At 44.0% G+C, this 16,845-nt stretch overlaps 1 protein-coding gene across 2 annotated transcripts in view; it reads left to right on the top strand.

Moving 5' to 3' along the window:
- The window catches only part of LOC126298495 (osmotic avoidance abnormal protein 3), a 349,861-nt gene that overhangs the window by 187,530 nt on the left and 145,486 nt on the right, over window positions 1-16,845 (top strand). For both annotated transcript variants that reach the window (XM_049989832.1, XM_049989831.1), the window contains exons 8-10: window positions 2,440-2,609; window positions 3,667-3,737; window positions 13,340-13,384. In XM_049989832.1, the coding sequence (XP_049845789.1) occupies window positions 2,440-2,609; window positions 3,667-3,737; window positions 13,340-13,384 (286 nt within the window). The remainder of the gene's footprint in view (window positions 1-2,439; window positions 2,610-3,666; window positions 3,738-13,339; window positions 13,385-16,845) is intronic.

Below are 16,845 nucleotides of genomic sequence, written 5' to 3'. Positions count from 1 at the left end.
ACGGTAATGTGTTGTATCTTTAGTGTTTCCATATTTTTTTCCAACCCCTGAGTTTTTGCATGCGAGCAATTACACACCTGGAAATTGAAATAAGAACACCGTCAATTCATTGTCCCAGGAAGGGGAAACTTTATTGACACATTCCTGGGGTCAGATACATCACATGATCACAATGACAGAACCACAGGCACATAGACAGAGGCAACAGAGCATGCACAATGTCGGCACTAGTACAGTGTATATCCACCTTTCGCAGCAATGCAGGCTGCTATTCTCCCATGGAGACGATCGTAGAGATCTTGGATGTAGTCCTGTGGAACGGCTTGCCATGCCATTTCCACCTGGCGCCTCAGTTGGACCAGCGTTCGTGCTGGACGTGCAGACCGCGTGAGACGACGCTTCATCCAGTCCCAAACATGCTCAATGGGGGACAGATCCGGAGATCTTGTTGGCCAGGGTAGTTGACTTACACCTTCTAGAGCACGTTGGGTGGCACGGGATACATGCGGACGTGCATTGTCCTGTTGGAACAGCAAGTTCCCTTGCCGGTCTAGGAATAGTAGAACGATGGGTTCGATGACGGTTTGGATGTACCGTGCACTAGTCAGTGTCCCCTCGACGATCACCAGAGGTGTACGGCCAGTGTAGGAGATCGCTCCCCACACCATGATGCCGGGTGTTGGCCCTGTGTGCCTCGGTCGTATGCAGTCCTGATTGTGGCACTCACCTGCACGGCGCCAAACACGCATACGACCATCATTGGCACCAAGGCAGAAGCGACTCTCATCGCTGAAGACGACACGTCTCCATTCGTCCCTCCATTCACGCCTGTCGCGACACCACTGGAGGCGGGCTGCACGATGTTGGGACGTGAGCGGAAGACGGCCTAACGGTGTGCGGGACCGTAGCCCAGCTTCATGGAGACGGTTGCGAATGGTCCTCGCCGATACCCCAGGAGCAACAGTGTCCCTAATTTGCTGGGAAGTGGCGGTGCGGTCCCCTACGTTACTGCGTAGGATCCTACGGTCTTGGCGTGCATCCGTGCGTAGCTGCGGTCCGGTCCCAGGTCGACGGGCACGTGCACCTTCCGCCGACCACTGGCGACAACATCGATGTACTGTGGAGACCTCACGCCCCACGTGTTGAGCAATTCGGCGGTACGTCCACCCGGCCTCCCGCATGCCCACTATACGCCCTCGCTCAAAGACCGTCAACTGCACATACGGTTCACGTGCACACTGTCGCGGCATGCTACCAGTGTTAAAGACTGCGATGGAGCTCCGTATGCCACGGCAAACTGGCTGACACTGACGGCGGCGGTGCACAAATGCTGCGCAGCTAGCGCCATTGGACGGCCAACACCGCGGTTCCTGGTGTGTCCGCTGTGCCGTGCGTGTGATCATTGCTTGTACAGCCCTCTCGCAGTGTCCGGAGCAAGTATGGTGGGTCTGACACACCGGTGTCAATGTGTTCTTTTTTCCATTTCCATATAAATGATCTAGGTGATAATCTTAGCAACCCCCTTAGATTGTTTGCAGACGACGCTGTAATTTACCGTCTAGCAAAATCATCACACGATCAATTCCAATTACAAAATGATTTAGAGAGAATTTCTGTATGGTGCAAAAAGTGGAAATTAGCACTAAACAAAGAACAGTGCGAGGTCATCCACATGGGTACTAAAGGAAATCCGATAAATTTTGGGTATACGATAAATCGCACAATTCTGAGGGCTGTCAATTCGACTAAATACCTAGGAATTACAATTACGAGCAACTTAAATTGGAAAGACCACATAGATAATACTGTGGGGAAGGCGAAATGAAGACTGCTGTTTGATGGCAGAACACTTAGAAGATGCGAGAAACCCACTACAAAGACAGCCTACATTACACTTGTCCGTCCTCTGCTGGAATACTGCTGCGCGGTATGGGATCCTTACCACATGGGATTGACGGGGGACATCGAAAAAGTGCAAAGAAGGACAGCTCGTTTTGTGCTATCGCGCAGTAGGGGTGAGAGTGTCACTGATACGATACACGAGTTGGAGTGGCAGTCACTGAAACAAAGGCGGTTCTCTTTGCGGCGAGATCTATTTACGAAATTTCAATCAACAACTTTCTCTTCCGAATGCGAAAATATTTTGTTGACACCCACCTACGTAGGGACAAATGATCATCAGAATAAAATAAGAGAAATCACAGCTAGAACGGGAAGATTTAGGTGTTCCTTTTTCCCACACGCCATTCGAGAGTGGAATGGTAGAGAAGTAGTACGAAAATGGTTCAATGAACCCTCTGCCAGGCACTGAAGTGTGAATTGCAGTGTAACCATGTAGATGTAGATGTGGATGTAGATGGTACGTTTATGTATTCTGTGTCTTTCACATTTATGTGTGGTAAACAGTGCACTTTAAAAGACAAATTCTATTCTTTGCAGGCAGCCTTGTGGAACAGGAGAGAGAGAAGCTGAGGCTGGAGTACGAGAAGCAGATGGAAGAGATGAGGAGGGAATACGAGGCAGAGCACGTAAACAACTGCAAGCTGCAGGCAGACATGCACGCCCTCAAGAAGCATTACGAGCAGCAGCTGGACAAGATTAACCGACAGGTGAGGCTGGCACTGTCTTTAATTTTTGTTTAACACTCTTACTCTGGGCAACTAGTTAAATTCTAAATATTTATTACATATATAGTTTTCTGTTTAGGAAATGTAGTATGTGAAAAAGACGTGACAACTCTATAGCATGGTGTGTGCTCAAATGCTGAAATCAGTACCGGAATCTGTTCCAAACGCAGCTTTATACTATTTTCACTGTGTCAAAAATGATAGTGTGATCAATACTACTATCCACAAATAAATATAAAATATTTGTGCAAGTCACTATAATAAATTGAGTAATTGAAGATAGATAAATGAGTAATATAGGAAACAAGCCCGATCGGTTGACCGTGCGGTCTAACGCACGGCTTTCCAGGCGTGAAGGAGCGCCTGGTCCCCGGCACGAATCCGCCCGGCGGACTTCCGTCGAGGTCTGGTGAACCGGCCAGTCTGTGGATTGTTTTAGGCGGTTTTCCATCTGCCTCGGCGAATGCGGGCTGGTTCCCCTTATTCTGCCTCAACTACACTTTGTAGTACACGTGCACCACCATTACTCTACCACGCAAACATAGGGGTTACACTCGTCTGGTGTGAGACGTTCCCTGGGGGGTCCACCGGGGGCCGAACCGCACAATAACCCTGGGTTCGGTGTGGGGCGGCGGAGGGGTGAAGTGGACTGCCGTAGTCGTCGTGGGGTTGTGGACCACTGCGGCTGCGGCGGCGACGGAGCCTCTTCGTCATTTCTAGGTCCCCGGTTAACATACAATACAATATAGGAAACACTTTTCAGCGCCAGCGAACATTTACACGGTCACATATCTTAAACGCGGCTTCACAGGCCTCATGTCTCCTGTGAGAAAACTTTCAATAGAGCTTTACCCATTTCCTTTTTATTTTTTGCACAATAACCATTTATAAATTATTATGTGCTATGAAATTGTTCTATTGTAGCAGATTTTTTCTATGTTTGACAAGTTGCAAGAGCTGTTTCGGGGTAACACGAATCTCTAACCGCTATACATTTCGAACATTTCATAGCGTGTTATTGATCCGCGTTTTGTTACAGGAGAAGTACGATGCAGCCTTTCCATCAAATGGAGTCTCAGATGAGAGTGGAAAACTGGAAGCCTCAATCGGGTAACTTTCTTTGTGATACTATTGCGTATGTATTTAATGAAACTTCAGTCAGAAACATTGCTTCAGATTGGAATAATATTTGTGCAAAATCAATATGTCACGCTGATTCTACATCTTTTTTCCAAATATGTCCGCGTCTACTTTGCTTTCATATCTACAAGATGTACACTCCGCAATTGAATATGTATTACACGGAGGAAGGAATACTTTGCATCGTCATTAGTGTTTCACTTCCTGTTCAGTTCACGTACTGAACGAGAACACAATGTCTGTAACCCCCACACGTGACTTCGTCTCTCCACTCTTGGCCCTTGTGCTCTTTCGTTGAAATACACAACGCAGTCACCAGATACTTAACCGTGCGACTGCTACGGTCGCAGGTTCGAATCCTGCCTCGGGCATGGATGTGTGTGATGTCCTTAGGTTAGTTAGGTTTAAGTAGTTCTAAGTTCTAGGGGACTAATGACCACAGCAGTTGAGTCCCATAGTGCTCAGAGCCATTTTTGAACCAGATACTTACTGCGCCTCTGTTTCGTGGAATGATCATCGCCGTTCTCGCAAAAATATCCATTTTAATTTCCTTAGAATTCAAATAACATTCTCGTAATTCCCAAACAAGCCTATTATTGATCCAACATACCCTTTCTGAATTGCTTCGACTTGTTCCTTCATGTTAACTTTATGGAGGTTCTAAACACTCAAGTACAGAATAATCCGTATGGTATTATAATAAGCAGATGTTTTCAGATGCGTTACACTTCACAAATTCTTAAAAAAAATTACCTTATGTACAACTAATTGTACGTCTTCTTCAGTTTTATATGGTGACATAACCACTGGTTGTGGTTACGCGCCCATTTCGCTGCTACAGCCATTAATACAAAATTCTCAGTACATAATACGCTTTAAAGAGAGTTGAATCTCAAGCTTTTGACGTCAATACCATTGTCATTATGGATAGGAAATAAAAAAGTCTGAGTGCCACTTTGTGTCCTATAAATACTCCTACACTCGCCGAATGCGCTGAAAAAGTCCTATGTGACTTTAGAGTATGACATCAGATTTTTATCTCTTGCCGATGAGAATCTTGGTACTCATCCTTGAGAACTTCAGTACCAATTTTGGTTTGATGTGGCTTTTGAACAGATAATTTGATATTATTATCGCTGGATATGTCTAATTTGTGTCTTCATACCGAACATTTTACCTCCGAAAGCACAGACTGCAAGACATTTGACTGACTTTTACTTATGTTTTGTTTCCTCGAACGTCTACACTTACCGGTCTGCATTAGTTAGGAAAGTTAGCAGCAGCGAACAGCAAATCAGTTTCACCTGTTTTGTGTAAGCGCTCTGCTGACGTACGAAACTAAAGTTTCTTTGTGTGGCTCAATAGCCTGGTGCAAGTATTTTTACTGGACGCCACTTCGGCGACTTGCGTGTCCCTAACCTCCCCCAGTTATCCAACTGGGGAAAGCAGAGCTACAGTTCAACGTGGAATCCGAACCACGTGTCGTTTCTGACGACTGGTCATATCGTTATGAGGTGAAGGCTAGGTTAAAATTAAGACTGAAAAACGGGCGGTCCGATCGAAATTCGATTCCGCTACTTCCGGTTTCCAGGCACGCGGCTTACCGCTACATTACCACGCCCGACATGCGTGTATAGGTAGCTTATCTATAGGTTTTGATGAGTGGGTTCGCGAGTATATGTGAGTTAATGGCAGCATCTTTTGACTGCTATGACTTAGAAGCTTAAATTTTTTATACCTTCAAAGGCACTTTAAACCTTAGTATTCCACGCAAATTTCAACTTCATACCTCTACCTGTTCCTGAGAAAAAGGGGTCTTAACACGCCGACAGACTGACTGACGGACAAAAAATGGCAAAAATACTTTTTTATGTGATATAATTACAGATAATCAAAAATTGCGGATTTATTACTTTACTTGTACTGTGAAACCTTGCTTTTTTGCCAAATTTCATGGATTTGACATTCATTTCAACTTTATGCCACTACCAGTTCATGACAAAAAGGGATCTCAACTGTCGAACAGAGACAGACAGACAGACAGACATGCAGACAAACGGACGAGAAAGTGATATTTAAGGCTTTCGTTTTTCCTATCGAGGTACAGGACCCTAAAAAACGACGATTAACATATAGTTACCATGTTGCAGCAAAGGATTCACTCGTTTTCACAGGTAAAAATAGAAAACCGATTCATTATACACTATCTCGTACGCTAACTTCATTGTTTCATTGGAAGGAATCAAGTGAATTGGCAGATGTCTATTCCCACGTTAGCCTTCAAAGCTAAAATATGAAAAGTAATCACCAAAGTGCGGCATACGACAGAAGATACAACGAAAAAGAGTTAAATTTACAGCCACAGTTAAGTAAAGAAAAACAAAGGCGTTTTGATGAATGAATGAATGAATCTACATATAATTCCCTTCCACACACTAAGCCTAAGAAACGCTGATTTATTAAAATATCATATAAGGTCGTACTATTAACCTCGTCACAATTTTTTCTCTCTCTTTGTTTTATATCGAAACACACTCACTGTCATCTATTACCATGGTAAAATTTGAAAATAAGCATTCGGATTTACGAAAGTAAATACTTAAAGTGTACTAATTTCTCGTCATTGTCGCTACTCTGATGTGTATCGGAAAACTCATGAAGCTACGCTATACATATATTCGGACGGACACTTCCGTACAGTGGGTAAACAGAACCTTATTAGTGCAATTACAAAGTAGCGCCTTTTTGTGAATATGCAGCATACCATCAGGGGACTTACTCTGGGCGTAGTGTTTTTGCTGCAACCTCAGAATTTTCTAATATTTCCTATTCTCCGCCAACATTTTAGTTTTGCAGTCTGTCAAACTGAGCCTGATGTCATCTATTAGCTATCATCTTTCTGTCCGTTTCGTCCACCCACAGATTTTTCTAAGGCGCCCTTCATTATCCTCTCCATTTTCATCAAATTCCCCACGTTACTGCTTTTCCTACTCTTCACTGTCCTCACTAAGTGCCTTACTTCATTCACCCTTTTAATACACCTCGGCTTTTGATCTTCCCACATCACAGTTTCTACCTTCCTCCACTTCCACATTTTCAAAAATTTGCGTCTTAGCAGTGTTTGCATTTCACTACCATGTAAGTTTACACTCCACACTAACCATTTCACTTACGTTTTTCTATTCGGTTCACAAAAAAATTACATTACTCTGTTGTTTCCTTTACCATTACTACTACGTCTTCTTCTGCATAGCAAAAACTTAAAATTGTCTTCCTGTTTTACCATTTCTCTTCCAGACCCATCATTCATGATCCCTTCTCCCATGGCAATCATCACTGTCATCGCCTTCTTAAATTTTATCTTTTTACCACGTTTTCAAAATTGTTCGATGAATCTATTACTGATTTCATTCTCATCTTCAGCTAATAATCCCACATCTCCAGTAAACTGTATGAACCTGATCGTGCTTCCATGTACCAAAACGCCTCCTTTTTCCTGAAGACGTTATTCATTATTTCGTTCACAGAAATAAACAATAATGTTGGTGGCAAACAGTAGGACTAACTTTGTCTTACATCTCTGTCATTTTCAATTGTCTCCGTTACTTTTTCTCAAAGTCTTATTTTTTTATCGTGTCTTACGTAAAATGGTTAACAGTCCTTTTTTGCCATTTCACGCGTCTTTAGTGAAATCTCCGTAAGCTTTGTCCATTTTACACTGCCATATGCTTTTTCTTGAGCCACGAATATTAAATACAAGGTACACAAATTTGCACTTCTCAAAATATTTTTCGACATTTCTCCTTAATATTTCAGTTTCATCGCTTGCCCCTTTCCCTTTTTTGAATCCAAACCGATCTTCGTACAGTTCTCCTTCTACTTTTGACTGTAGATGCCAGCTAAAGATCCTTAAGCGGAATGTTGACCATATGAGTTCAGACTAAAGGTACTGTAGTTGCAGCATTTTTAACATTACTTTTCTTTGGGACTGGGCTATTCACGATGTCAGCGAAAGTTCAAGCTATTATTCCTTCAAATTAATATTGTTGCATACTTGTATATACAATAGCTCCCCTTTTCTTTCTTCTAGCCCTCTGTTCATTCCTATAGAAATTCCATCCTTCGCCACTGCTGTTCACTTTCTTTCTATCTCATTAAGTTCTGACTATATTTCTTCCGTCAGAAATTCAAGGCCCTTGTCTTCAACGGTCAATCAACGTTCTTCTTCTGTCACCATCGATTCAGGGTGGTTTCTAGTTTTGCAAAATTCTTCGTCATAATTCTTCCCCTCGTCAACTGTTACTTCTTTGTCAGTAACTGTTTCACCGTTTTCACCTTGTGGCATGCGTAGTATTTTAGAGCTGTTGCATTTGAAGTCTAGGTGATTTACTTCTCGGTGCCGTTCTCTCCTTTTTTTCACTTCACGTTTCTGTCGTAACCAGACCTCTTTTTCTTTTTCCGTCTCTTACATGAGGTATTTACTGAACGTCATGCGTCTTCTGCGGCTCTCCTCAGAAGTTATAATTTTCTATTACCTACATCATATGTCTTTTTGTCTCACTTTGAACTTTGTCATCATATTGGAACGCAAATACAGAAAGGAATATCGCTTGGCTCATATCATATAAGGAATGCGTTTATTGCTGTCTGTTAGTTTATGATCGCAACATGCAGGATCGGATTTGAGAGTCTCTCCTATCCAGTAAAGTAGCGGTTTCAACATCCCTGAACGTTCTGGTTCATACTCTGTAATTTTTCTGTACTCTTTCTTTCCTTAACAAGGACTCCAAACAAGATCTTTTAAGGCCACAGTCGTCTAGGAGCGCATGGATCCATTAGGCCGCCAAGCAGTACGGAGATAAACATGCAGCGCACGCAGGCGTGGTCGTAGTTGAGTCAGCGGAAGACAGTATGTCATGCGCACATTTGTACCGCTGACCTCTGTAGAGAAGCAGACACACATCTGCGCAGTAAGAGCTCCAGATCGGCATTATTGGTGAGCACAACGTGGCAAACGACCATGATCGGAAGGATCACGTGCAAATTCAGATACAACTCTGTAGTAGTAGTTGCCGAGAGCCGCGCAGAATTTGCGTGTTGTTTTGGGTTTCTGTCTGCAGACTGATTTCATGCAGCTCTTTATACTAGTCTATCCTGTGCAGGCATCTCCGTCTCTGCATAACTGTTGCAACTTTGACCCTGCTTGCTCTAATCAAGCCTTGGAATTTGCATACTGTTGTAATGTTGTAGTGTGAGGATCTTCCGCTCTTAAAATAATGACATTGTGATTACAAAAAATAATGACGATTGTGATTATAAAGTAAGTGAAAACACACAGATTCGATTCAGTCCTCACGAGAAACAAGCAAGGATCGAGGAAATACTGCTCGCGTCAAATACATCTCGCTCTTTTCAACACTCAGTCTAACCTAAGGACATCACACACATCCATGCCTGAGGCAGGATTCGAACCTGCAACATAAGCGGTCGCACGGTTCCAGACTGTAGCGCCTAGAACCGCTCCGCCACCCCGGCCGGCTGTAACGCACTGGGCATAAATAGGGTGAAAAATTAATTATTGTTCGATTACACTATTAGCGATAAGTCATTGTAAATAGTAACGACCTAAATTATTTTTGAGCTTCTGTCCGGAGCGACATATAAGTGGAAGCACCAAATAAACTTGCTTACATGTCATGCAGAGAATCATTGGTAGAATTTTATAGAAAAGTTGTCTACCCGCTAAATAAGTAACTTATAAATACCTATTTCGATCGGTAAATGAATATCTTTGGTCAGTTTGTGATCCTTAGCAGGTAGGATTAACAGAGGAGATAGGAAGTCTGACAGCAGAGCGGCACTTTTAGTCACCGGTTCGTTTCGGAAGCGCAAGAGTGTGATGGAGGTACCTGTTACAGTCCACTGGCAGGCGCTACCAGGGACTTGTGCATAACGGAGGAGTTTCATGCTAAAATTCCAAGAACAACTGGCTAACATGTTGCTTCCGGTCACATGCATCTTGTGAAATAACCGTAATTCTAAAATCAGAAAAATTTCATGTCATAGTAATCATACCAACAGCCGTTCTGGACGCTCATCACTTGCTTATGTAGACGGGACACGGGGGGGAGGAGGGGGGTTAGTGTTAATAACAGTACCAGAAGAAGCAGAATCCGCAAACGCCACAGTGACTTGCGATGTGTATATTGCGATGGATAATTTCTTACACGTGAAACGAGTTAAAAAATCGGAAGACAAAACTGAAAATAAAATAAATATTGGAACTGTGGCGGGTCGAGACTGAACGAATCCAGTAACTGTTATTTTTCAACTAGTCTGCTTAACCTGTAAAACAAACATATACAATACTCTTTCCAGCCTAACTTTCTTATAAAGATGCAAGAATAACAAACGACAGGTAACATTGCAGGCTTTCAGCGAATGAAACAGGAAAATAAAATAGTAAAAATGGCATAAATTTACCCGTATTCTGGACCGACCAGTGGCCTACTGGGTGTGAATGCAAATGTGTGAATTGTAGTAATGCATTTCTTTGTTTTATCTGTACTCTAATTCAACTGATATTAAATTCTTAAATACAAACTGTTCAAAAAAGTTTTCAGCACTAACACATCTACCAGTGTGCGTGAGATTAGATTCACGGGAAGCAGGAAATGAGAGAATAAGCTCTACGAAACCAAATAACTAACTGCACTGTGAAAGAGAAACCAGAAGATAATCATAATAAAGACTGCCTGTTCAAAGTGTACGAAACTTCACAGTTTTGAAAGCAAAGTCTGCTGCTGGTTACATTCATTACTCTGCTGTTCTACCCTATGCCTTGTGACATAATTATACTGTCTTTGATAAGGTGTCCGCAAAGATGTCGAGATGTTACTGTCCAAGCGTGCCCCACATTTTGACGGCAGACCCCCTGAGGTGGCCCAGTATGCAAGGAGAGTTACTGAGACAAGGCAGTGTTGGTTCCTAAGCGTGTTGGTTCATGCTAGATGATATGGCAGGTCATTTCATTTGGTTAGTTACTATAAGGTTCCACAGTAGGCTGGCGGATCGCCCCACACATTACGCTCGATAGCGATGAGAGCTGTCCAAGATATGTACATGACGCCGGCCAAACCATGGCTTATCCACTGCACTGCTGAGTCCGTGGGACTGATTGTATCACACGTACATTCGTACATAGATGCCTCCACATACTTCTACGCTGATCATTACTTACTTTGTTTTCCGCCTTACGGCAGGTCTTGTCATGGGGGAAGCCTCGTCAGAGAAGTCCACCGCACGAGCGTCTAGGAAAGTGATTCCAATGGTGGTTTCCCGTTGCCTTCCATTGATGATGATGAAATGATAATGAGGACAACACAACACCCAGTCCCTGAGCGGAGAAAATCTCCGACCCAGCCGGGAATCGAACCCGGGCCCCTTGGCCTGATAGACCGCCGCTTTGACCACTCAGCTATCGGCACTGACGATGATCATTAGGTTTCTGGCAAATCTGCTTTTGCCAATATAGGGAACCAGATGCCACTGATCAAAGCTGAACTGCAGATATTCCCTTACCCACCTTCTCCGCACTTCATAGGAATGTCTTCTCATACTGTTGTTTATAATGGCTCCTAGAGTCTGGAGACGGTTGTGTACCGTCTGGGTCGACGGAGCCCTCTTAGTTGCTCCCAAAATGCAATCCGCAATTCTGTTGGGTCATGCTGGGGTAGTTGTGAGATATAATTTGTAGATAGCAGCCATCAGCTGGTGTTTCTGACCGCGGGTGAACACTGCGAGGCAGATTTTCAATGTTGCATGGTCAAATTACATCGTTACGACTTACGTCAGTTCTGCGAGTAACGTCCCATTCTGACAACCCTTCTTCCCCTAAAATGACAATGCGAGCACGATCTAAGCTTGAAATGAACATTCTAATCATGTTGGCAGACAGAACAGTGTACACAATCCGTACAGTCTTGCTCGCGGTTGAAGAAACAGCTCGATTTACTGAACCGCAGATCTACTTTTACTTGAATTACGCAAGTGGACGTACACTGGGGTTTGTAAAAATTGCAAGATCCAGAAGAAGACAAGTATTTACAATAAAATTTGTTCCACAGATGAGGGACATGACATACAAATGACTGGAACTACCTTGAGGATACTCTTCGGTGTGATGCCTCCGTGTGCTGGACTCAGAGCCTTCAGATATGGTAACATGGAATCAAAGAAGGCATGAAGCTGGGGAACATACTGCCACCCGGAATGTAGGCGCGTCCACATAGCATCGACAGTGCTTGCAGGAGGACTATATCCCGGGCATGTTCCATGGGTGATAAGCAAGCTGCACGTGCAAGCCAGAGAAGCAATGGTAGCCGTAGATATTCAAAGAATTCTTACACATTCCTCGCTAGATGTGGCCAGGCATTGTCCTGCTGAAACATAGCACGTGAGGCCAGTGCCTCGGCCTCTCAGACGCCCCTGATGCAGCGAGTGCTGTTCAGATTGCCCTCTGTAAGTAAGAAGCAAGATCGCATGTCGCAGCCACTGCCTCCCTATTCATCACACTTAGCATTTGTCAGCTATGCCGCTCAAAAATTCAGTCTGCCAGTCACCACGGTAGCGTCTAACACGTACGCTACCGTCAGTGTAGGGCAAGTTGACGCCGGACTCGTCCGGAAACAGTACATTTTGTCATTAAGCACGCCAGTTCATGAGCCCATAGCAGTCTGAGGCGCAATGGCATGCGTGCCACCAGCACAGGCCTCAGCAGAAGGCATCAAACCGTCGACGGAGTCATTTCCAAACCCCTTGTAGTACTTCAACAATGCGTCAACGCTGTGGACGAAACTGTTCTGTAGGGCCATATAATCGGGTATCCGCTAGTCGCGATGTACAACCCTTTTCTACCTTCTGGTTCCTCACTCGCATCACTGCCAAAACACGGTGCCCTGTACAACAAATCCGTTTCCCCGAGACCAACCACTCTGCCCCGTTCGAACTCACTCTGTGCAGTTTTACGTCGACGTGACATATTAAAACTTGCTTGCACATTTTCCGTGCGTTTGAGGGCTCTGCGCCGCCTAAGCGTGGCTTAACAAGTAACCTGTCCGGACATACAAGAAAGGACGCTGCTGGACCTATGTGCACGCCATCTCTCTACAATATTAATCACTTGTCATGGGTCACTGTTCTATACATCCTCCGACTTGGGTGTGAGACGTAACATTCCTCCTGAAGGTTGCAATTTTCACAAACATAACGACCCACACGGTAAAAAGAGTGTTGCGGAAGAGGTTTACTGTTAAAGACACACACACACACACACACACACACACACACACACACACACACACACACGAGAATAGTGCAAATGTTTTTTGGGCTTTTTATTTTGGAGAGAGTTTCAGTAATACTAAGGCTCAAGGTTTCATGCGAGATGTTGTTACTTTCAACTGTCTAGTTCTAAGATGTGTACCTCAGTTCTTTGTGATAGAATATCCCACGAAACGCATAGAAGATAAGTTGATTATGGGAAGCACTAATTTCACGTTCTCCTTTTACAGGACTAAAATGAAGCTGAATGCAGCACACCAGGAAGTTCTTCAAAGGTAATAACCAGGCGAAGTACACTATCACTTTGTTTATAACCTGTTATCAAAATTAAGACTTGTACATTTGATGCCATATTAAGATGTAGTCATATTTCTTACTTTTTTTATTACCAGTTGGATAGAATTTGGGACGACATACTTTAGGAGGACATCCAACAACTCTGTCAATCAATTCCAAGCCGAATAACTGCTTGCATAAGAAAAAGAGGTGAACCAGCGCGTTATTGACTTGCTCAAACTGTGAAGATCTTTCTCTTGAATAAGCCGTCCAATTTTTCTGAAGTTGTAAACATTTGTTTGTCTGTACATGTAAGTCACATCTACCGTTCTCTGTCCCATTCGGATAATTCCTTCGTGGCGCTTCTTCTTTTTTGTCTTAGAGTGAATCTTTGTAATTTCGCGCTTTAGACGGATGTGTCAATAGCATCTGCTCACAGTGCAGTGCACCATCTCACATTGAAACCTCACAAAGTAACGACATCTATTAGGTACATTACATATGTAGATTGTGGACAGTTGTGAATGTGGGTCCCGCGGGAAGCGTGCAAGGGATACGTCCCTGTAGTCGCGTTATTCCTTTGTGTCCTCGGTGGCTCAGATGGATAGAGCGTCTGCCATGTAAGCAGGAGAGCCCGGTCGGGGCACACATTTTCACCTGTCCCATCGAGGCATAGCAACAACACCTGTCGGAGCTGAGGGTTTCAATTAATTATCATTTAACGATAGTGCATCGCAAGACCAATTTAGATAATGTTGCTCGACGTCAGTACTGCAAGGGGCTATTGCATTCTGTGCACGGCGGAGAGGCTGATCCTGAAATGCTCTATTTTAATGATGCAGTAGATGGCGGAGTTCTGAAAATTTTCACGCTCCACAGACTGCAATAGCCAGGTGTAGCAGTGACATCGAGGAATTCCGTTCGCTCAGGCATCGGAAGGCCCAGCGGTACCGACCAGCCGCCGTGTCATCCTCAGCCGATAGGCGTCATTTGATACGGATACGGAGGGGCATGGGGTGAACCACCGCTATCCCCGCCGTTGTTAGTTTCCGTGAACGGAGCCGACACTTCTCTCTCAAGTAGCTCCTCAGTTGGCCTCACAAGGGCTGAGTGCACTCCGCTTGCCAACGGCGCTCTTCAGACACGAACGGTGACCCATCCAAGTGCTAACGAAGACCGACAGCGCTTAACTTCGGTATCTGACTGGAACCAGTGTTACCACTACGGCTATGCCGTTGACGAGATCGAGCAACAGTATCTGAATTTGTAAATTTTCAATTCGGATTTATACGCTACTAGCCATTAAAATTGCTACACCAAGAAGAAATCCGAATGATAAACGGATATTCATTGGACAAATATATTATACTAGAACTGACATGTGATTACATTTTCACGCAATTTGGGTGCATAGATCCCGAGAAATCAGTACCCAGAACAACCACCTCTGGCCGTAATAACGACCTTGATACGCCTGCGCATTGAGTCAAACAGGGCTTGGATGGTGTGTACAGGTACAGCTGCCTATGAAACTTCAACACGACACCACATTTCATCAAGAGAAGTGACTGGCGTATTGTATCAAGCCATTTCTTCGGACATTTTGACCAGACGTTTTCAGTTGGTGAGAGCTTTGGAGAATGTGCTAGCCAGAGCAGCAGTCCAACATTTTCTGTATCCAAAAGGCCCGTACAGGACCTTCAACATGCAGTCGTGCATTATCCTGCACAAATGTAGGGTTTCGCAGGGATCGAATGAAGGGTAGAGCCACGGGTAGCAACACATCTGAAATTTAACGTCCACTGTTCAAAGTCCTGTCAATGCGAACAAGAGGTGACCGAGACGTGTAACCAGTAGCACTCCATACCATCACGCCGGGTGATACGCCAGTATGACGATGACCAATACACGCTTCCAATGTGCGTTCACCGCGATGTCGCCAAACACGGATGCGACCATAATGATGCTGTAAACAGAACCTGGATTCATCCGAAAATATGACGTTTTGCCATTCGTGCACCCAGGTTCGTCGTTGGTACACCTTCGCAGGCGCTCCTGTATGTGATACAGCATCAAGGGTAACCGCAGCCATGGTCTCCGAGCTGACAGTCATTGGATCTCGACCAACGCAAGCAGCAATGTCGCGATACGATAAACCGCAATCGCGATAGGCTGCAATCCACCCTTTATCAAATTCGGAAACGTGATGGTACGCATTTCTCCTCCTTACACGAGATATCACAACAACGTTTCACCAGGCAACGCTGGTCAACTGCTGTTTGTGTATGAGAAATCGGTTGGAAACTTTCCTCATGTCAGTACGTTGTAGGTGTCACCACCGACGCCAACCTTGTGTGAATGCTCTGAATAGCTAATCATTTGCATATCACAGCATCTTCTTCCTGATGATTAAATTTCGCGTCTGTAGCACGTCATATTCGTGATGTAGCAATTTCAATGGCCAGTAGTGTACACAGCATCCTAAGTAGATGGAACAAACACCCCAGTCAAAAATGCTAAATGGCGGAATGATTTTTCTCCCCCATCTCCGACCCATAGTTCTGCTAAAATCGGTACGCAACCAGATAGAGAAAAATGTGGCCGGAATAATACTGGTTGGAAGTGGCGAAATACAGCACTTAATGAGTCAGAAGCTCTCTATAATGAGTGTGATGTTGAGCTCAGAAAGAACATAAGCCTTCAGCATTATACATTACACAGCTTTTGAAGTAAAATATTCCAGAGAAGAAAACAAAAAACATTGTCTGAAACTGTTTTGTATACAAACTGGAGAGGGACAATCTTCATGGTTTCAGACTAATGGTGGAGTTCAGTAAGAAAGTACACTGCCGCCACTACTGTTCACTGTTACGAATGATATAATAAAGAAACTCAAGAAAAATTTTGGTAGACTTGAAAGAGAAAAGGATTTTCAACGTGTAGAAATCCCAGTTCCAGGAATACAACCTCCACACCAGCGAGACCAAGGCAGTGGTGATGACAATTAACAAAGAGGGGCATCTCGAACGTGAGAAACTAGGAGAGCATCAGCCAGAGTGTGTCGACACCGTCCCGGAAGTATAATCTCCAGGGATAATTTGATTAGACAGATTACCAGCAGAGTGCAAAAGAGTTCGGAATTCTACCAACAAGTGACAATACTTTTATTTGACGACATGATTCCAGAACCAGTGAAATGAGTGCTGTTCGACAGCTATTTAATACCAATATTGACCCATGATGTCAAAGGCATACGCTCTTACAAAGAGAGGAAAACCGACATCTAGGCATCAGAAATTAAATTCCTTAGATCTACCATCCAGAAGAAAAAGATGAATAAATTAAGGAATGAAGAGGTGAAGAAGAAATCTGGCATCAAGACATCCCTTCTAGACAGGATCAACACGTCCAGAGTACGGTAGGAAGGGCATTTAATGAGGTTGGAGCCTACAAGAACAGC

Source organism: Schistocerca gregaria, chromosome X, assembly GCF_023897955.1.
Source record: "Schistocerca gregaria isolate iqSchGreg1 chromosome X, iqSchGreg1.2, whole genome shotgun sequence".
Taxonomy (NCBI): domain Eukaryota; kingdom Metazoa; phylum Arthropoda; class Insecta; order Orthoptera; family Acrididae; genus Schistocerca; species Schistocerca gregaria.
This window is presented reverse-complemented; position numbering and strand designations above follow the sequence as displayed.